The 22202-nt window shown below is 38.9% G+C and overlaps 1 protein-coding gene across 1 annotated transcript in view; it reads right to left on the bottom strand.

The window, feature by feature from the left end:
- LOC149260247 (thioredoxin-like fold domain-containing protein MRL7L, chloroplastic) overlaps nucleotides 1-20325 on the bottom strand; it is a 173160-nt gene extending 152835 nt beyond the window's left edge. Inside the window, exons 1-2 of the mRNA XM_089419881.1 lie at nucleotides 19923-20325; nucleotides 19261-19652 (exon numbers count right to left, since the gene is read on the bottom strand). Coding sequence (XP_089276007.1) covers nucleotides 19261-19652; nucleotides 19923-20144 — 614 coding nt within the window. The 5' untranslated portion in view covers nucleotides 20145-20325. The remainder of the gene's footprint in view (nucleotides 1-19260; nucleotides 19653-19922) is intronic.
- Nucleotides 20326-22202: the final 1877 nt, after the last annotated feature.

The raw sequence follows: 22202 nt of genomic DNA, 5'->3' as shown, positions 1-22202 counted from the left end.
TTCTTCTATACCTCTCATGACAAGTGAATGGTCAGATGCCTTTCTTACCTCAAGCTTTCCATCAAACATATGAATGGAGTGACCTTGCTGGCGGATGTGTACCAGGGACAGCAAGTTTCTCTTGAGCTGTGGGAGATATAGAACATGATCCAGAAGAAAATCTGGAAGACCAGGCAGTTTAAGCCTGATTGTGCCAAGCCCTGATGGCTTGATTTTTGACTGATCTGCAAAGTATACTGCTCCATCAACATTGTCAGTGAAATCTTCAAAAAATTCTTTCCTATGAGTCATATGACAGGTTGCTCCTGAATCAAGCAACCAGTCATTTTTTGAAGAAGCAAGTGAAGCATTAAACAAGTCTTCATTTACTCCAATGTTACATTGTGCCTCAATATAGTGAGCGGATTCAGGTGCTTTACCTTTGTCTGTGTCATCAGTTTTACCTTTCTGCTGATTTCTTCTCTGCTCAACCTTGTCCCATGGTAGCTTGCATGTAGAAGCATCATGTGATCCATTTCGTTCGCAGCGAATGCAATGCAGATCTGACTTTTCTGCTTGAGAATTTCTGCCCCCCCTACCTCTGAAGTACCTTCCTCTTCCTCTTCGTCCACCTCTTCCTCTTGCAGAATCTTGAGCAGGATGCTTTTCTTTGTGAGCAAGGCAAACAGTCTCTTCAGAAGATTCAGGGACTGTTTTCTTTCCAAAGGCCTTTTCTCTTTCAGCAAACTTTTTCACAAGAGAGTCAAAGGTTATATCTTTAAGATTTCCATTTGCTTGTAAAGACTCAAGATAATTAGAGTAGGTAGGATAGAGTGCTTTGAGAAAGGCAATAAGAGAGATATCCAGCTCAACCTTAGTGGATTTTATATCATGCATTATAGACTTTATTTCAGATGCAAGAGCAAGAGGATCATTATTTTTCAGTTCAAGAGTGAAGAGTTTAATCATTAGCTGAACAACTTCAAGTGCAGAATGTGTATCATAGAGTTCTTTCAGCTTTTGTAAAGCTTCAAAGGCAGTGGAATAGGATGAAATATGACGACTTACTTCCTCATTTACAGATGTTGCGATCAATGCAAAGGCTTTGCTGTTCTTGTTTTCCCAAATGGCGAGTTCTTTGTCTGATGTGGGCTGCACAGGGTCTCTGTCTTCTTCTCCGACACACACTCCTTTCCACAGCTCATTGTAGATGAGGGTGTGTTTCACCATCCGAGACCATTCAGAATAGTTCTCCTTGCCAGTGAGAACTATTCCGACCATAGAAATGATTGAATGCATTCTGTGAAAAAAAAATATCTCTGCCAAAAACACTTCTGTTGAGAGAGAAAAAAAAATCCTTATATGATAGCCTTATGCATTTTATTTTTCTTCTAACATTTCATCAGCATATCATGAGCATTTCTTATATCACCATCACTTCCATAATATTATGTTTTAAGAAAAAAAAACGAGGGCGCTCAAATATATATCACTGCTCAACATATATCACTGTTCAACATATACCACTGCTCAACATATATCACTGTTTTGAAAAAAGAGGGCGCTCAAATATATATCACTGCTCAACATATATCACTGTTTTGAAAAAAGAGGGCGCTCAAATATATATCATTTCAATATATATATTAATGCAAAGACTGTTCAAGAGGACAGCGTAATAAAACTCTGAGATGGTCCAGGCATTTGTATTTGTTTAACAAGATTAAAACTCTGCTCCAAGTATACTATAAACTCCGCTGCTAGCACATTACAAACGGGTTATTCAAAGAAACAACCCTCAAAACACCGTCAGGCACCACACCACAGCCTCGACTTCGTTTGCTTTCCAGATGTGCAGAAGCCACAAAGGTATCGAATACCATGAGATGTCATGAGATGTCTTGTCTTCAAAAAACGCAGTCCACAGCATTTAAAAATGCGCATATAATCACAGCATTCAGTCTTCAAATAAAAATGCAGTCCACAGCATTTAAAATGTATATACCATGAGATGTCTTGTCTTAAAAAAAAACGCAGTCCACAGCATTTAAAAATGCGCATATAATACAATGCAGTCTATAAAAAACGCAGTCTCAGTCTTCAATACTTTAATACAACGCATAACCACCATTCAGAACTGTATGCAACATTCCGCACCATTAAAAAACGATACCACAGTTTCACCAACAAATTTCTGAGTGTTTTTTTTTCTTAGCGGATGAAGGACTCCGCACCATTAAAAAAACGATACCACAGTTCTTTACAAAAACGCAGCGCAGACTTCAAAAGAACAATATAGCGCAGCGTAACTTCTATACAATACAACACAGTCATAAAAAAACGCAGTCACCAGCGATACCATTTTGTTTGAATGGAATGAGATAGGTTTTTACCAACAGCAGAAACGCATCAACGTATAGGTAACAGCGCATTCCACGCATCAACGCATAGAGCTGGACAGTCATGTCATGCCAGAGGCGCTCAGATCACCGCCAGAAGCACGCAGTCTCAGGACAGAGGTAGGTTTCATGAGGCAGTAGAAACCTGGCAGAGGCAGGAGCTATTTCTGGGACCTGTGCTCTGATACCATGTCAGGCCAGGTTAGCTCAGAAATTAATGAGCGCAAAACAACTGAGTGATTTTATTCATTAGACTATTATTATTTATACATATACAAAAACGGATCAGTTCATCTTCTAGATGACTGTCCAACTTCACCTCATCCGTTTCGGATTAGGTGTCAACAAATCTTTCCCCATCCACCAACCGCAACACCTTAGCCAGTGGCTTAGCAAGCTTCACAATCTTTGCTGCCTTTCTCTAAAATATTTCTTCTTAACTTTCTTTTTCAATTCTTTGCCTTCCTGTTTGTGAGACCACTGGTTTTGATTCCATTCTTCACTGGAAAATATCTTTTGCAAGTTTCTAGGTTGTGAAAGCATAGATTGCAACGTCAAAAAATGAGTAGCAAATCTAGTGATGGCAAGCCTAATAATATCCCTGCCCCCTGTGTGTCTTCTCATAAGGCTCAAAATCCATGAATGAATGTAGATAAATTTTGTTATGCTTTTGGCATGATCTACAGTGTTTTTGACCCAATCTAATTTGCCAATATCCTCAAACATGAAGTCTATGCAATGTGCAGCACATGCGGTCCAAAAGATGGTTATGTGTTTTTCCTCTAACAGTTTACCAGCAAGAACATAGTTAGAGGCATTATCTGTGATGACTTGAACAACATTAGCCACCCCCACCTCCTCAACAACCTCATCCAATAGCTGAAACAACAATTGTCCATCTTTTACCTTATCAGATGCATCAACTGACTTTAGAAACATGGTTCCCTGTAGGTAGAAGATAAGAAAGTTTATGATCGTATGTTTTCTTGAAATCTTTCAAATACTAATTAATGGATGCAATTTCTTTCTGCAAACGATACCTCCTTATCTCATGCATAGTAGGGCCTTTGAAGCCTTTCCAGCAACACGTATGGCATCAAACATAGGCTCACAATATGGTGAACAGTAAGCATTGAAGGGGATATCAGCATCATACCCCCATCTACATATGTAATCACAAGCAGTCTCCCTTAATTCTTTCTTCCAATGGTCATCTAAAGTGGGCTGCAAAGTTCTACTAGCTTGAGGACCATGTGCATCTCATGGAGAGGAGGGTGTGACAGTGAAATAACTTTTGATATTCATATCACCCTTTTTTTCATTTTACCCTTACCCTTTTCTTGAATAGACTCCAAAGTGGAAGGAACATATCGAAAGGGGTTGGATGCATCAATACAAGGGACAGAGGAAGAACCCTCAAAATCAAAATGGGGGTTGATAGCCAGCATTTTTTGTATACTCCTCTTCCTCCCAATTTCAGCCTCTAACTCTTTTTGCCTAGCCTTTTCTTCTTTAAACTTCTCAAAGTTGGCTAACAAATCCTTCCTAATCTCCCCAATTTCTGGTGATTCACATGGAGTAATTTGGCCTCTAATCCCCGCCAAGTGTTGTTTCAGCCTATTAATGCCCCCAAGACCTTCCTTAATTTTTCTATGGGAAAATTTGCAATGCATTTGACTATCAACCATTTCAACATATGCCCAAGCAGCATCTTTCACTCTAGGTGCCATTTTTTCACTTGGAAATCAAAGGAAAAAATCTGAAAATGAAAACAAAAAAAATAGCATTGCTTCAATGTTCATTTCTTTCACAAAAAACACTCTTTTCAATTTCCAAATTTGCACAAAAAAATAAATAAGCAAAAACAGATTTTTACAAGTGAAAAAAAATACCTCTAGGCACAAATTGCCTCTTCAAGGTTGCTCCAACAAACCAACTCCTCAATGCTGCTCCAATGGCTGCCCAAGAAGCTCCTCACTCTTGCTACAATGCTTGCCCAAGACTCCTCACTGCTGCTCCAAAAACAAACTCCACAACTCCTCACAAACTCTCACTCAAATGCAATGAGATGGCTGTGAGGAAATGAGAGGGGTTGGGTGGGTTTTATAGGGTTTAGGAGAGGGGAATGGACCCCAAAGAACCTAAAGGAAAATTAGAAATGGGTTTGGGGTCCCCAAAAAACAATTTTCAAAAAAAAACCGTGTTGTTCTGGCTTTTTCGGGCCGCTATCACCGAGCCAGCCGAGTAGGCTTGGACTCGGCCGAGCCGACCGAGTCGTTAGACAACTCAATCAACTTAGTAATAACTCGGCCGGCGGTTCTAGTTCGAAGGCCGAGTTGACCCGGTGGAGGCATGACTCGAACCAACTCAGTCGAGTCCGTTTCGTACTGGCCGTTTTTCAAAACAGTGAGTTGTCTATCCGGGCATACCATGCCCTTGGTGCCTGCTTGAGCCCATAAAGAGCTCTCCTCAGCCTGCAAACATGCGTGTTTCTATTGAAAGTCTCCAATCCCTCAAGCTACTCAACATAAATCTCTTCCTCAACAACTTTGTTAAGGAATGTGATCTTCGTGTCCATCTGGTGGATCCCCCACCGCATCTGCAATGCAATCGCCAAAATAGTCCTAATGGACGAATATCAGGCCACCGGTGTGAACATCTCATCATAGTAAATCCCTTCAACCTAAGAGAACCCTTTGGCCACGAACCTAGCCTTACACTTCTCCACACTCCCATCAGTCGCATGCTTGATCTTGTACTCCCAACATGATCCCACAACTGATTTTCCAACCAGTCTTGGCACTATCTCCCAGACATCGTTCTGCATGATAGAAGAGTACTCTTGCACCATAGCATCATGCCAAACCTACTGAGAAGTTGCCTCCTTGTAACAAGAAGGCTCCAAGTCTATCACCTCAGTCATAAGTGCCATGTACCCCGTATATCTTTGTGGTTGTTTACTCTGTCTGAATGTGGTACTGGGAGCTCCAACTCTCTCTTGAGCCTCCCTAATCAACTGGTCTACCCACCTAGCTTGACCTCTCCCTACACTAGGGGTCATTGGTTGAGTGGGCTCCACTCACTCTGCTTTCTCCTCTTGTTTCTGCGCTTTCTCCTCAACTATGTCGTACCCGAAACTCCGTTGGAACTCTGTCGAAACTCGACCATCATATAATCATCTATGAGAGTTAATATAGACTTGGTTTTCCTTCAAAATTGTCATCTATGGGTGTTATTCCCCTTTTTCTTGCAAGATAATGTGTTATTCACTTATTTATAATTTTTTATATATATTTATATACATATATGATGTTTCAGCTAACGTTTCCATTTTTGGAAGGTGACGTTTCTAAAATTACACATTTCGGAAACTCCGAAACGTTTCGGTGTTTCGTGCAACTTAGCCTTAGAGCCCTTCCTTCCTCGAACTTCACATCACGTCTAATCATTGTCTTTCTGAGTGCTGAAATACACACCCTGTACACCTTAGATGTCATGTTGTAGCCCATGAAAATGCCCTTCTCTGTTGTGAGCTCCAGCTTTTCCGGTTATCTGAAGATACATGGCAATAAACAAGATTGCCAAAAATCTAAAAGTAAGACATGCCACGCTTCTTGCCTATGAAAGCCTCCTCTGGTGTGACTTTTCCTAGCACCCTGTGTGGACTCCTGTTCTACAAAAAGACTATAGTGTTGCATACCTCTTCCCAAAGAAACATGAGTAGCCCCTGGTCATGCAACATAGCTCTGGCCACTCCAACAATGCTCAGGTTCTTGTGCTCAGCCACCCCATTCTACTAAGGGTTATAAGGTGCGGTGAACTCTCTCATGTTGCCCTCCTTGGCACACAAGCCTCTAAAAGCATTGGAGATGTACTCCCCACCATTGTTTGACCTCAGCACCTTGATCCTCCTACCAGTTTGGTTCTCCACCAAGGCTTTGAACTCCATGAAATTTGAGAAGACCTGATCTTTCTTCTTCATGAAGAAGATCCATGTCTTTCTCGAGTGGTCATCAATAAAGGTGACATAATCTATGTATCCCATCAGGGATGGAGAGGAAAATGGTTCGCATACATCTGAATGTACCAGCTCCAAGATGCTCTTGGCCCTACTGTCTCTGCTGGAAAAGGATGTCTTGGCATACTTTCCAAGTGTGTAGCCCTTGCACACGTCATGTTGATCTACGTTGTATTATGGTAACCCTGTGGCAATCTCCCTCAAAATCTTCAACGCTCCATGGTGTAAGTGACCCATACGCCTATGCCAAAGCTCCCCAAGGTCACATCTATGCACATTGATCTCTATGTTGCTCAAAATCGCTTCTATCTCAAACTGTAGCCTGTAGAGGTTCCTCGCCCTAATCCTAACCTGCTTAACTACTCCTGAGTTGAGAGGCTTGATGAAAACCTTCCCTCTACTGAAGATAACCTCAGACCCCCTTCCTCTCCAAGGTTGAGACTGAAACAAGGTTTTTCTTCAACCCTGGGACATAGATGACATCTCTAAGATAGAGAGGTTTTCCGGACTCCCTCTCAAACTTGACTATACCCACACCCTGCGCTAGGTACCTGCCATCATCTCCCATCTCTATATGAAACTGCATATCCTTCTCTATCAACTGGCTGAAGTAACTCTTGTTCCCAGTCATATGAAAGGATGTTCCACTATCAATATACCATACGTTGTTGGCCACTGAGCTTGCCATGCAAGCTATGAGCAAAAACTCCTTCTCAAACTGAGAAGTGAACTCTTCCACCTCTGTTGATGTTGCCACGTGATCCTTCTTGGATCCCTTCTTCCTATTTGGACACTTGGTGGAATAGTGCCCACACTGTTGACAAGAGAAGCACTTCACTTTGTAGAGATCTTTCTTCTTCTTGCCTCCTGAACTGGATTCAAGCCCTCCTGTAATTTTCTCGCTCTTAGCCTCGCTCCCTTTGCCAACTAGGGTAAAGTTTTCTTCTTCCCAATCTTCGCATGAGAACTAGATTTAGCCCGCTTCCAAATCTCCTCTTGCACGCAATCACTCCATAATCGTTCCCAATTTGGCAGCTTTTCGTTGCCACTCACTGCATCAATGACATTTTCCCATGAATTGGGAAAGCCCAGTAGTGCAAAACTGACAAGATCTCCATCTAAGACTATCTCTCCAACCCCGGTGAACTCGTCCTTCACTTGGGTGAATCTAGTTAGGTAAGAAATCACGGACTCAGACTTAGTCATCTTAATATTTCTGAGCTTATCTCGAAGTACCAACTTTCTGGTCTCACTCGTACCCTGGTACAACCCTAAGATAGTTGTCCACATGGCCTGAGCTATCTTCTTTCTGGAAAAGTGAGGTATGATGTGATCCTTGTCTCCTTCAAGGATTATTCTTTTGGCCTTTGCGTTCTTCTTGTTCTTTTGGGCCAGCTGCTGAGAATTTGTTGGAGCAACTAGTGGACTCTCCACAAATCCCCAAACTCCCTGCTCCTCCAATACTATGCCAATCCTCTCCTTCTAAGAACAGAAATTTGAGGCCCCATCAAGGCAGTCCTCAAATTTCAAACCTAGGTATGCCATGCTCAAACTTGAACTGCTCAAAAATACCCTTGCGCAAGCTTGCTAGAGAAAACACTTGCGCACTTGATTTCACGGGAAAAGATTGCATTCTTGTGGAAACTGTGCACCCTGCAATGTAATTGTCATTTGCTTCTGAGAAAAAAATATACTGCTTCCTAATCTTCAATCAATCTGTAGCTCTAATACCATGTTATTTTTCTAATACCCAGCGGCTAATTCGAACAGTGTTTTGAGATGCAAGAACTAGAAACTGAACTGCTAAATTCACTGATCAAATATACTGAGCATACTAACGAAATTGCAGCGGAAAATAAATTTATGAAAACACGAGCACATAATTAAAAAAAATACTAGAAATACCAACGAAACCCCAACTACGGAAAACCTGCTAATTTGTGTGATTTGATTGATTTGCTCAGAAAGAGAAAAAATCTCAGTGATTAATTACAAAGCACTAGAAAAATTCTCTTGCAACTCTCTGTTCCTCAACACAATATCTTGCACACCCTATACCAATCTGGCCTCTCTCTTGTATAGGTTTTACTAATTGTACAAGTTGAATTGACTCCTTGCGCAAGCTATCTCGACCTCCTCAAGTGATGTGCTCTGGCTCTCCCTGACCTCACGTGATGATCTGGAACTATTTTCCTGAGCTCAAAACACACAAATTCTCGCTAGTGCATAATCATATGTCTCACCAAGTTTGTGCCCTTCTCTATATAGAATCGAACTACTCTTCAACTCAAGCGAACTAGCTCCTTAAACCCAAGTCGATCTACCTCACTAAACTCAAGTCTAATAGACATCTTGAACTCAAGTGAACTGGCCTCTTGAACTAGAGTCAAATTGTCACACTGAATTGAAGTTGAACTGAGATAAAATCTCCATCCATGTTGAGTTCAAGTTACTATTTTTGACAATAGTGAACTAACTGATATTTTGAACTCAAGCGAACTAGCCTCTTGAATTCGAGTCAAACTGCTACACTGAACTGAATTGAACTGAGATAAAATCTCCATGCATGTTGAGTTCAATTTACTATTTTTGACTATAGAAAAATTAGAAAATTTTACTAAGTCAACACTAACAGAAAGTAAGACTGCGCCTTAGCTTCACATGTGGGTTCTTCTGCCAAATTTAGTGCACTTTTAAATTTAGCAGAACCCTTCCTTCTCTAACTTCAATTAACATTTATGACACTGATACAAAGTAATGTAAAAGGGGGAAGCTCAAATTGCAGTGTGATTTGTTGTTGCTCCTCAGTGCCAATCTTCAAAAGGAACGAAAAGAGGCTTTTATCTTCACAATCCCATCCGAAAATCGGATTTAGTGATTGGTTTCCATGAGGTTTTGGATCAATGTAACATTCACTCCAAGAATGAGATACTTGAGGAGGCTTCCCCTATTCTGGGACAACAACATACCTATGATGTGTTCACTTGCAGGAATAAAGGGAAAGGAACACATGTTTGCATACAACAATGACAAAGGCGTCCTGGGGAAAGGTATCTTCACTTTTTATCCATGTCTTTCACCCCTACCACTCCCATGTTTTCACTAATCCTGTTTGGTCATTTTCGAGTCTATTTAAGTTAAGGCCTCAAGTATTTTTGGACCTTTCAGGGTAGTTTTTATAAGTGGCATATATGGATTTCCCATTCATTCTGCACTTCATCCCTTCATGTTCGTCTTTCCCTGGCAATCAAATGCATGATCCAATCTCGTTGTAACATATTTGGTTTTGATAAGTTAGTTTTTGTTTATAAAAGAGGGTATAAAAAAATAGAATAAAAAATGAAAATGCAATAAAAAAAATGATGAAAGGAAACCCCATGAAAAGAAAAACAATTGTATAAGTGAGCAAATTTAAATGCCACTAGAAAAGAATAATATTGCATTAGAAATAAACTAGGGTTTTGTGTGCAGCTTGTTTAAAATGCCACAACCTAATATTCTGGTTTGAATCATATAGTTTAACCATGATCAAATCATTTAAATTTTTGTCTCTAGATTAGTGAATAAGTTCACCAAATTATTTAATCTTGGTGGAACATGATTAGATAGGATAGAATAAGATGAAAAATTGGCCCAATATGCTCAAAACTTGGCCAAATTATGTACTAGAGTAGGGTTAAAATAGAATTAGGGAAATAAACTGGCCGCTTGTTTAAATGCGCCAAATCTTAGATTAATTTTGTTTTAATTAGGGTTAATTACCTTTTAAAGGGTGATTAATTATGTAATAAATCCATGTAATGTTTTAAGTCAAAGTCATAAAACGACAAAATTTATTTTGTCGTTAAGCACTATCAAGTGGATGGTTTCCGACGATGATCCTCCTCCCCGCCCAGATCAACAGCAGGGAAGCCATTTCACACCCCCTTCCACCGTTTTGCATTAACAACAAGGGGGTCCGAAAAATGGTACTCTTTTCAGCAAGCCCCTTGCAACGTATCGTCTCCTCATAACTTCGCACTCCCCATCCACCGCTCAATACCACTACCCCTCCCCCCCGGCCGCTCAATACCACTACCCCCCCTCCAAAATCCGCCCATCCAATCACATCACTACGTCATCCGCCAACGCTCATCACCACTTCCCGCGCCCTCCTTCCGCCTATCAGTCTCTTCCACGTGTTCATACCCGCTCCTACATATCTGTTACACTCATACCCGTTCCTCCTACCCATTACCCGCCTCCCGTTGTTCATTAATGCACACTAGTCCCGTTGGTAACGGTTTGATCTTAACGATAATCCACTTCGCTGTTATAAATAAACCCTTCACCCCTTTCGCGCAATTTCCCTGATTTCATCACAATTGTTTGAATTACAGGTTTTCAGCTCAGCTCCAGTTAATTTATGTTATAGATTGTGCTTGCTTTTTCAAGCAGATACCAAACACCACTATTCACAGAGACTGCTCTCTGTTCAAGTATCCATACTGTCAGCATTCTGTTACTATTTCTTTCCATTATTTAGAATATGGCACCCAAAAGAAAGGACCAGCCCTCTGGTAGCAAGACCCCTGCTCAGGAAAATCCAAAAACCTTTGATACCCTAGATCTTGACCATATCCCTTTAGCAGATCAATTTTTTAAGATCACTGACACAGAGTGTGAATTCGATATGTTCGAATTACACCATTGGCTAAAACAAACTTACCAAGATTCAGAGGATGAAATTAATCTATGGGAATCCCTGTTGCCCATGTTCATGTTCCCTCAAACTCATTCATTCCCTGATTTAGTTATGTGGTGTCAGGCTAGGTATAATCCCCTTCAAAGAACTGTTGTAGCTCAGAATGGAGACATTCTGATCTCTATCACACCTAAAACCATAAACAAAATGCTGCTCATTCCTGAGAATGACTCCCTTAGCCATTTCTCTATTGTTGTCCTCATGGATTTATACCATAAACTTACTTTCCCCCAAAGAGCTCAAATTTTTGAAATCTTTCTTCCAGAAGATGCTAAACTTCCCAAAAATAATCCTCCATATCCAGCCTCAATGTTCCCTGAAAGAGCCAAACATATCATCTCCCTAGTTTCTTGCCTGTTAGGTTACCAGACAGACCAATGGGTAGATGAACCTATTCTAGGTTATCTATCCATCTTCTCCAAAGAGCACAAGCCAGCATTCATGTATAATTACAGTTCATTTCTAGTTGAAAATATGCATGAACAGATAATGAAGATCACAACTGAAGGTGTGTTCAAATACTCTTCTGTATTGGTCCATATGTTCCTTTTTCAACAAGGAGACATGCTACCAATAACTTTACACAAGCAGGATGATCAACAAATCAATCAATCAATTACACAATGGACCTCATTGGTCAGAAGAAACTCAACTAAGTTTAAATTTTTAGATTTTATTGATTGTTTTATTCATCCAGTTGCACAGCTTCTTAACAGCCAGAGTGAACCAAGAATCAGTTCGGAGATAAAAAGGATCCTGCACCTGAGTGACCAAGCTAAGACTAGAGACTGGTATCTTTACCAGAATTACATAGAGATTAGGGTGTATGGCTGTGAGTTAGCTCCATACAAGTTGCCTAAATATGTTCCAATGAGAATTTTCTCTCTGGAATATATAAGGCAAATGATTAACATGGATGAGCTTCATTTTGTTTCAGGTAAGAGGAAGTCTTAGTTTAAGATCAAGTCCCAAGTGGGGCCTTTTATTTGTAATACCAGAGCAGTAGGAATTGAAGCAGATTCAATTCTCAAGCAGATGGGATTTCAACCAAGTTTTACCTGGTCTTATGACCCATTCAACATAATCTCTAATTTAAGGGTGGAACTTAAAACCACACCTTATAATCACACTCCAAGACTAGAGATTGAGAAATACAGGAATCAAGAACAGTGGGAGGAGAACACACTTCAGGAAGCAAAAGAGAAAATTCTACCTCCTTCTACCCTCTAGACTCCCACTTCTCAAAGCAAGTAGGAAAAGAGGTCGAGAGAAGAATCATCATCTTCAGCAAAGGGTGAAAAGGAGTTTGTCATTTATCAAAAGAAACAGAAGACTGACTCTAAAGTTACCATTGTTCAGGGTCAAAAAGAGCCCATAATTATCAATCTGGATGATTCACAGGTTTCTACAGGATCAGAGGAAACTGTCCTTAACACTCCATCTTCCTCTTCAGTTTCACAAAATCTATTGGAAATTACACAGTCAGCAAGAGCAAGTGAACAAGAGGAACCAAACATTTTCACTAATTTTCTTGAAATTAAGCAAAATAATGAATCTCTGAAGGCCAATGTCTATGCTCAATTTTGGAAGCAGACATCTACTTCACAGCATAGATTGTTGACAGCATTTGACAGTGAAAAGGGAAGGATGCAAATGGCATTCTTACAGGCTCAAGTGCCTTTTCCAAAGGCTTCTTCAGACTATAAGAAAACCATATTTTCTTTTGATGCAAATCAAATACATCCTATTGACCAAATGGACATGCATAGACAGTCTGGGGAGATGCTTTTCTCTACCATGACTAACACTGCCATGGCACTGTCAAAGTTAAGAACAACTCTTTCAAATGTGCAGTCACAGTTGAAGATAGAGAAGATATCCTCCTTGGCAAAGGATAACAGGGTCAAATCATTAGAAGATTTAGTGATCAAGATTGGATATGATCCTACTGATGTTAAAGCTGTAGAGGACATCATCAAGAAGAAGAATGCAGACATCACAGCACTAAGGAAGCAGCTCAAATTACCTTCTACAGAGGATCCTCAAACCAAGGAGATAGAAGAAAGCGAGCAACATAAAGAAGAAATGCTCAAACTAATCATTGAGCAGAATATACAAATAAAGAAGATGGAGGAACAGATAGAAACTTTGCTCAAGGAAAAGGAACAGTCTACACAAGTGCCATAGCTCCAATCACAGTTATACCAATCACAGTGGCAGGGACAGCAGGGGAATCGACATCAGCAACAGCAGAGTCTACATCAACAACAAGTGATCTAAATAAAGTTATACAAGAGTTGTCTCTCTAGAGACAGGAAAATGAAAAACTTCAGAAGAAATTCAAAAATTTGGAGACACAGAAAATAAAGAATGACACTCTTTATGTAGAAGAGATGCAGAAGACCCATAGACTGACCAAGAAGATTCAAGAGTTGGAAAATGAGTCACTAATGGCTCAGACCTTGGCCCAAGCCAAGGAAAACATTTGGGCAAATATAAGTCAAGCTATAATTGAAGTTTGGCCCTCTATACAAATTATTTTTGAACAGGAAGAGCTTATTACTAGATGCCAAACAACTATTGAAGAAGTCAGAGCAGCCCTTAAAGAAAAACCAAATGAGGCCACAGATATGATTAAGGTGTTGAATTCAAAAACCAGAGCTGAATTAGAAGAGATTCAGATTGCAAACAGAACATAAACTATTTTAGAGATTAAGAAAGTTTTGCAGAAGAAGAATCTTATGACTCAGTTGGAGACAAAGTGCCAAACTTTGAAAATTGTTGTCCAGAGATTTCATTTTAAGTTCAACTTGCTTAACCAAAGAGGATTGCCAGGACTAGTAGCACCAAATGACAGATTGATCAGTTTGGAGGAATATTGCCAAAAGCTTTATACAATTGCAACTGATAAAGCTAAATTTGCAGGTATCAAAGGTCATCTTACAGGGAAGGCTTTCTTAGAGGCTTTGAACTTTGATTTAATGATCAAACATGAAATTAAACATATCTTTGTCAATAAGCCTACTTTTGAAAAATATATCGAGGTGGATGAAGTCTACAGGAAATTAATTAATCTTTCTATACCAAGTGAAGATATATGGGATCACTTGTGTGAAATCATTGAGTAACTTTCATCACCAACTGACAGACAGCGAGGCAGCACATTTTGGGGGCCAGATCATCAACAACTTCCTTGAAGATAGTGCCAGCAGCTTAGCAGTTTTTGGATTCCTATATTTTTGTACTATTTTTATATTTTGTTAAAGGATCTTTCTAGAAAATCAATATTTTGTATAAATAACTCTTCCTTCGAGTTATTATGGGTTGAACCCTTGGATGAGCTTTTCAAAGCAGAATTGTAATCAAACTGGAGATTTGCTTCGAATTAATGAAAGGATTCTGGATTTTCCTCAAATAGTTTGTCTCCTTGTGAGTCTTTCTCATGTTTTCATTTCATTATGTTATTCTTCATGTATTTAAGTTTTAATGGAGAACCTTGGGTAAGATTAAACTGAATGTTAGTTTATCTGAAATCCCCAGTGAAGTTATAATCAATAATTAGAGATTAGTTTATAAAACTATCTGTTATTATAAACTCCTCTATATCTATAAATTGTCACACCCATCTTCATAAAATTAAATACATTTTGTTGAGCAGGTAAACATTGTTTACCTGCACTCTGTCTTATAATTAACTAAATACTCAATTTGAATATTTAGTAAGTTATAACCCTTTCAACTCTGCTATTCATTCAACTAAAAATCAATTAACTGTTTAGAGACAAACAAACAGCCATTTCATTAAATTCGGAATTGTTAAGGTTTAAGCACCTGTCTTTAACTGTTCATAACATTGGTCATCCAAAAAACTTTAAAACAACAAAACATTTTAGATGCTCTAGCATGATTAATTAACCTAGAATTATCTCAGAGGACAACAAGTCCCATACATTAAACAAGTTGTTGGCTCAGCTCCATTAGCGATCTCATGTTGCCTAGTCGATCGACATTTATCTCAGCTAGGGTAGGTAGGTAGGTTTTCCCTTTGTATTCATGGGGCACCTTCTAGCTTGCATTTTTCTTATATGTTTTGAAATTTAGTGTCGTTTCAATCAGGGCATGAGTTGTTGCAACTTTCAAGGTGAGAAGGAAGAAAGACGAATTTTTGTGATGGATGACTATATATGACTCCATGGCCAGAGGAAAAGGCACTAGTCTACTTCTTCAAATATCTATGGTTCTCATTCACCTCATAGGGAGATGGTCCCTGATTTGGAGCCAAATGTTGCAGCAAAAAGTGGCCCCCTCCATAATTTGATCTTCAATGCCAATTTCTTAAACTGATGGTGGGGCCTGATTATGGAAAAATGGAACATACAGATGTAATGGAATTCCAAGAGCATGAGAGGTGTTTGCATATGTTTATGGAGGTTGTGGAGCAACAAAGAGCTCAAATAGTGCTGAAATGCTTCACATAAAAAGGACTGAGGACTTGACTCATGGTTCCATTTAAAAAATGATATCTAGATAGAGCAAAAGTGTAGCATGCAGACACTCAATGAAAAGCCTTCTGAGTTTGCACTGTATTACTTATGATGGATTCAAATTTGGGGTTCGAAAGCCCAGGTTATGGCATGATTTCGTCCAGATATCCTTAGTTGGCTGCTCATGTTGGTTTAATTCATATTTTAGGTTTGTTTTGCAGTCTTCAGGTGCTAGTAACTCATGAACCAGGTTACCAATGGCACAGTTGTTTTAACCCATGGCCACCAGGTTACCAATGGCACAGTTGTTTTAACCCATGGCCTTCATAGGAGCAAGTTGCAGTCAAAATTTCATGGCCCGAAGCAGAGAGTAGATTGGTAGGAAGAAAATCTCGAAGCTATTTGGCTCAAAGACTGATATCTATGGTTCAACCGATGGAACTTGTACCCGTCAGAAGCAAATGCTTAGTATGGCCATGGGAATGATATGTCTTCAATTTCACACGCAGACATGAAGTACAACTGAACAGGGAAATTCTTTGTTTCTAGTCAACTGTTCTAGATTTCTTTCAGGGTAATTAAAGGCCTCAGTGATGTCAAGCCATGGTAAAATTTGCAGAGTCGGAGGAAAACCATAGCTCCCAGAACAAGGCTCATAAGTGTTTTTCATTCTTCCTTCCGTGCAGAATGGTTTTTCTTGGTTCCAGGATAATTAAGCAAGGTTCCAAGGCATAAAACATATTGAATGGCATATATCAATGTGGACTAAGAAAACACGCAGACTAGTTTTAGAATAGCCAGGTCTTGGTGGTCCCTCCCACATCAAACCAAAGTTAAATTACCAAAAGAAGAGCATATGGACCTTTTGAAATGCACGTAAATCATAAAGAGCAATGCAGTCTTGCATAAGGTTAAAAGCATGAGACTGAAAGAATGGTGGGCCATGATGGGTCCATGTGGAGGAGACACGAGCCCCCAATTTCTGCAGCACCAAAAATAAGAGGACTTGTGGGCTGCTGGTTTGTGGGTGATGAATGACACATGGCCTTTCCCTCTGACATTGTGAGATCATCCCAAATGCCATAACCACCCATGAAACCATGCATGTCAATGAATCATACAGGGTTTTATCATACAGTTTATGAATGTTTTAAGATGTGATGCGCTTGGTGGGTCCTCCCTCATTTAATCAAAAGTGCATGACCAGTTTGCTTAATCTCTTGGTTTTAATAACCAAGATTTCTTTATTACTAAAACAGAAGCAACTCCTAGAAGTGAATTGTGTTACGTTACTTTATGATATTAAATAGTATTATAAAGTCATGAAAGGATTGAGCTTGGAATTTTTAAAGGAAAAACAGGAAAAAATCAGGGTTCAAGAATGCTGTAGTCTAACTCTTCTACATTTTGGCTATTTTATGGGAATATTTTCCAGTCAATTTTACCCAAAATCTAGCATAAATTTGTTGGAATCACAAGTTTGAGTTGGGAAATCTGCATGATTTGAGTGCTTCAAGGGTTTTTCAAGGCGCTAAATCCACTTGTGGATTCAAAATTGCATTTTAAACAACAACAAAAACCACAATTTCACCATAAATTATATTGCCAGATTGCAGCGAATAAAGCCAAGACATAGAAAAGTTAGACTGCTCCTTCAAGAACACACCAACTCTTTGACCGCTAAAGCCAAAGAAGCCCTGACCAACCAATTCAAGCATGGCAGCCATTCTTCTTAGAGAAGAAATAATATTTTAATGCTCCAATCTCCAACTGCTTCCACCTTTGAGACCAGTTGTTGAGAGGCACGTGCCTATCATACCTGAAGAAATCAGTCTGTTGCGGAAGTAATTAAGGGAGGAAAGCGAGGGCACTTGAAATGATATCAATTCTCCTCATCTCAAAAAACATAGTTGGGTGAGCCATCAGCTCACTAGAGGCATCTTTATAAATGCTTGGAGGAACCATCTATTGCTGCACTTGTTTCAGAAAAGGGGGCTTGGTTGAAGAAAAATTGGAACAGTCAAGTTCAAAGGTTTTGGCTGGAGTTGAAGTGGGAGGGCAGCTATTGAAAGGAATTGATACCAAATTCAAATGGGAATGGTCACTATCGAAGATGTGTTATTAGACAATACAGGTTGGACAGTATTGGAGTTTCTGTGTACAGGGTTGTAATTAATTCACCATGCTATCAATATAAAGGGATATGCTGTACTGTCTGGTTTCATATGTTGTTTTCTATTTGTATGATATTAAACTGTTGGACTATATTCTTGCAATGCCTAGTACGTTTTCATTTCTGCAACCTGTACTTCCACCTTCTCATGACTTTCTAATGAATGTATCTTCTTCAATATCTTTTACACCTTCATACTCGATACTACATGTCATTTAGTCTGGGAGAAAGGTGCCCGACATGTAGGGGATTTTGTGTATTTATGCTCTCTACTTACTGTCTCTAAATTAAAAAGTAGGACACTTTGCAAAGGCCATTGCATTCTTTACTATTCCAGGTCCTACCTTGGCCCATGATCATAAGTAACTTGTCTCCAGAGGCCAATGGTTTGCCCACCAATCCATTTGAATTTAATCCTCCTAAGTTTCTTTCCGATGTCCTCTCACTACTCAACTACCAACCATTTTATATATTGATGAGCCTCAATTCCAAATTTGATATAGCAAAGAGCTGCTGTCGTCACCTGTTGTGGTGATAATAGGCAGCAGGCTCTGCTTAAATTTAAGGGTCACCCCCTTTGGTTGGATGATTCTTCCTACCAAGCCTAGGGCGGGGAGGTTTCATCCCTCATAAATGCCCTGGCATTGTTTCCTGCAAAGGATATATCTCAGCGGACAACGCACTGGTTAATCCTTTAAGGGTCATTTCACCTGTCCAAGCAAGCCGCTTCTAGAACCCAAACTCTTCAGGCTAGTTGTAATGTGTTTCTTGAGTTAAAGGAAGCACTTGACAGCATATCAAAGCCTCCCCGTTACATGAAAGTTCAAACAGGTCAGATAACAGTAAGTTCCATTTAAGATGAATTCTCTGGACTAATTATATGAGGGTTCTGAATTGAATTTATAAAATAACAATGGAACAATCATTCTCAGTGCAACTGCCAACTACATTGAATTTTTCACTGGGAATTTGTATTTGACTGCAACTGAAATCAGACTCCTATACCGAATCAATAGACTCGCTCACTTATCTTAGTCCATCCACAAGAATGAAGCAGCATGTCAAGTTAATTGTCTTTGCCAGTCAATTTTAAACTATAAAGTTAGAACACAATCAGGGAGGTTGATTTCTAAATGATTAAGCCCAGCTCTGTATTGCAAGGAGGCCAACATGGAGTTGCTCTCCAATATATTTTGGCCATGGAATTCGTTATTCAATTCCCAGGAGTCACCCATGGAATTGACTCCGTAAGAAGGATGTAAGTGAAGCACTGGAACTCCATGGGTTGAATTTCTGCCAATGACGTGGATTCCTTGCCAAATGCCACAGTTGGGCAATTTGGTTAAGAACCCATACCTACAAGAAGTAGTTGGTCTTGAATGATAAGTTCAATTTTGACAGGATGCTTGCTTCGTTTTTTAATTTCACTACAAACATACATTGGAAGAGCATTGAAACCTTACCGATGATATCGATCAAAGAAAAGAACAACCAAAGGACTGAGATCACGAAACACGGCATCTTCCCAATCCTTAGCAGTGATATCCTTGACTGGAAGATGCGTTTCAGTATCATCGTCCCAATCCAGTTCATCCTCGGTTAGATAGTCTACGTCATCATCATCTTTCTCGTTCTTAACCTTCATTTTATCAAAAAACTGGGAGAGCTGAAGCCCCCAGCCATCCTCTTCCTCTTCGGGCCAGTCAGGATCTTCTTCATCCACATAAAGGGGATAATCAAAAACTTCGCTGTCATTGTTGTCCGTAACATCCTCTTTCGTGGAAACTGAATCCCTCCTGTTTTCGCTGTGAATGTCAGAGGCTCTGGCTCTGTTCCCATTTCGCCTGCCATTGCTCTGAAAAAAAGCCCTAGATGCTCTCAGAACTGAAGCCCCTAAGAGAAGACTTCTCCATTGAATTTTTTATAAGAGGTTTTAAGATGATTGTACAATTGTAATGCATTTCTTCATTTTTAATAGACTCGGGCATATGGAGTTCACAGAGAACGGTTTTTCTCCACGTGAAGAAGGGCTGGATTCAACTACGGTTCTATGAATAACTACGATAAGCTTTAGAAAAAATTGCAGAGTAAGTATAGAAATGTAAGTCAGCAGTATAAAATGTACCTTATATTGTAGGGTTTGGAGCCTTTGGGAAGGACTAAAGCAAGCACTAGTTATCCATTGATTCCTTGAAGAACTGGGAGTACAAGGGTAGCAGTGAATATAAATATGTTTTGCCACAGCAAGATTTTGAAATTTGAAAATAGAGATGGGCATTTGATTAGTTACGACAGAAAAGCACCGTAGGTCCATATTTAGATCGGCCTGAGGCACACAGTGAAACATGAATTAAATCTATATACGTATATCATAAATCTTATCTTCGGGAACGATTAGGGTAAAGCAGGAATCATCCTATGTCATTGCTGGTCTTTGCTGTTTTTGGCATGGAGCAGAGGTGACAGGTTCAAACAGTCTCCACGAGATTTCACTGAGAGAATTGTCCTGCCTTTCAAATTTGGCTTTTAAAGTTCAGTTTGATATCATAAAAATTGAACCATACATTATAATATTTATAAAAAAATTATTCAATATCTTAAATTTTTTATTTAAAAATTAATTAAATCAGTATCTTAAACTTTAATTATCTCTCATCGTAAACGCGCAATGTAAAATCGTTCAAATGATTAAGAGGTTTCTTACCATGTAGTGAAACGTTCAAATAATGGATAGGTTTCTTACCGTGCACCATAAGAAGGTAATTTTTCACTCTTTTATTAAAATTGGATTATATGATATTTGGTAATAAATTATATATATTTGGTAATATCATAATGTTTTATTATTTAAATTATATATTTGGATATAGATTTTGTATTTTAGAAAATTAATAAGATTTTGGACTTTATAAATTTAGCAATTACAAATTACAAATTTTTTAATATGAAAAAAAGTGGCAAAAAGACACCATGTTAAAGTCCACCATTTATTACATGTCATATGGACTTGAACAGCCATTGTTTCACAAGATGGAAAAATGTTGTCTAAACCAAAGGAGTGAGCACAATTATTTGTAGTGATTTGAGTTCATGTCTAACGTCATTTGGGATCTTCACTAACTCTTCTATAAAATCATTTGGGATTTATGCCAACTCTCGCACCTTTAGCATTTGTGATGTAGATAACTTTGAAGTCTTGTTACCCATGAGGTGTAATTTAAATAACTAATTTGTTTCTATGGGGTTTAATCCCATAAGATCTCAGGTTCAAACCTCATAGGTATGGGTTGAGGGTGGGAGATGTTTGTGAGCGAAATGAACTATCCCAAGGGGTGTCTAAGCTCAACCAAGTTTCGCACAATCCTCATGATAACATCCCACTAGTGAGGCGAGATGGTAAAAAAATATATAAATAAAGCTTGAAATTTTGTTATTTTACATTTTTGCTAAATGCATTCAAGAGCAGCTCATGGAGTTGGGTTATGTGACTAATGGAAGTATGATTAAAGGTTTGATATATGCTTCTCCAGATAATCAAGGCTATGATCTAGTTCTGCAGAGGTAATCAAGGGTGTGATTGAGACTTTTAAACATTTATAATTGCACCTTTGATTCAACCAATGAGATTTTGGATAAATATGTGTAAGCTACTATTATATATTTATTGCAAATTATATATTATGTTTTTATATAAATATATGGAAACTTTTCACTTTATTGATGTAAACTTAGAAAGAAGCTTGACATATTCTCACACACTTAAGCAAAGAGTATGGTTTGTTGGTAGCTTGTTAACACCATGCAATACTCCACTTGAATGGTACATCAACAATATTTAATATAATCCTTAAGCACATCCGGCAAACTCAACGCAATGAAGGAGAGCCATTGTTAGGAATTTGATATATATGTGCTACAATGAAACACCAACAGTTAGTTCAAGTGGTTTCGCTCATCATGTTGAAGTCATATTGTTAGATCCCTATAATACTAGTGATTACCCCATTACTATTGTAGTTGTATCCCTTATTAATATTTTTGTGCCCCTATTGCCCCCATATTGTTATTATTGTGCCCCATAGAAACCTCTATTGTTATTTTTGTGGCTTTATAGTATTATTGTTAGGTCGGTTGGGTTATATTGTGACTCCTTAGACTCCTATATATAGAAAGGAGGTTTTTTCATTTGTATCATCCAAGAATTGTTCATTTATGTAATGTAAAGGAGGTTCCCCCTCGAAGAGGCTGAATTCTAAGGCGTTGATCTATCTTTTCTATCCAAACAGGTCATCGTGGCATTTTCACTATAACTGTTTTTCTGCGACGTTTCAGAAGCTAAAAAAAAACCCATTTGAGAAGACAACGCGCTGAATCTCGGGTCTGAATTTCAAAGCTTTTCGCTCTA

The sequence above is a fragment of the Pinus tabuliformis genome, chromosome 6 (assembly GCF_031772625.1).
Source record: "Pinus tabuliformis cultivar Carrire ecotype Pingquan chromosome 6, CPIR1, whole genome shotgun sequence".
NCBI lineage: Eukaryota > Viridiplantae > Streptophyta > Pinopsida > Pinales > Pinaceae > Pinus > Pinus tabuliformis.
This window is presented reverse-complemented; position numbering and strand designations above follow the sequence as displayed.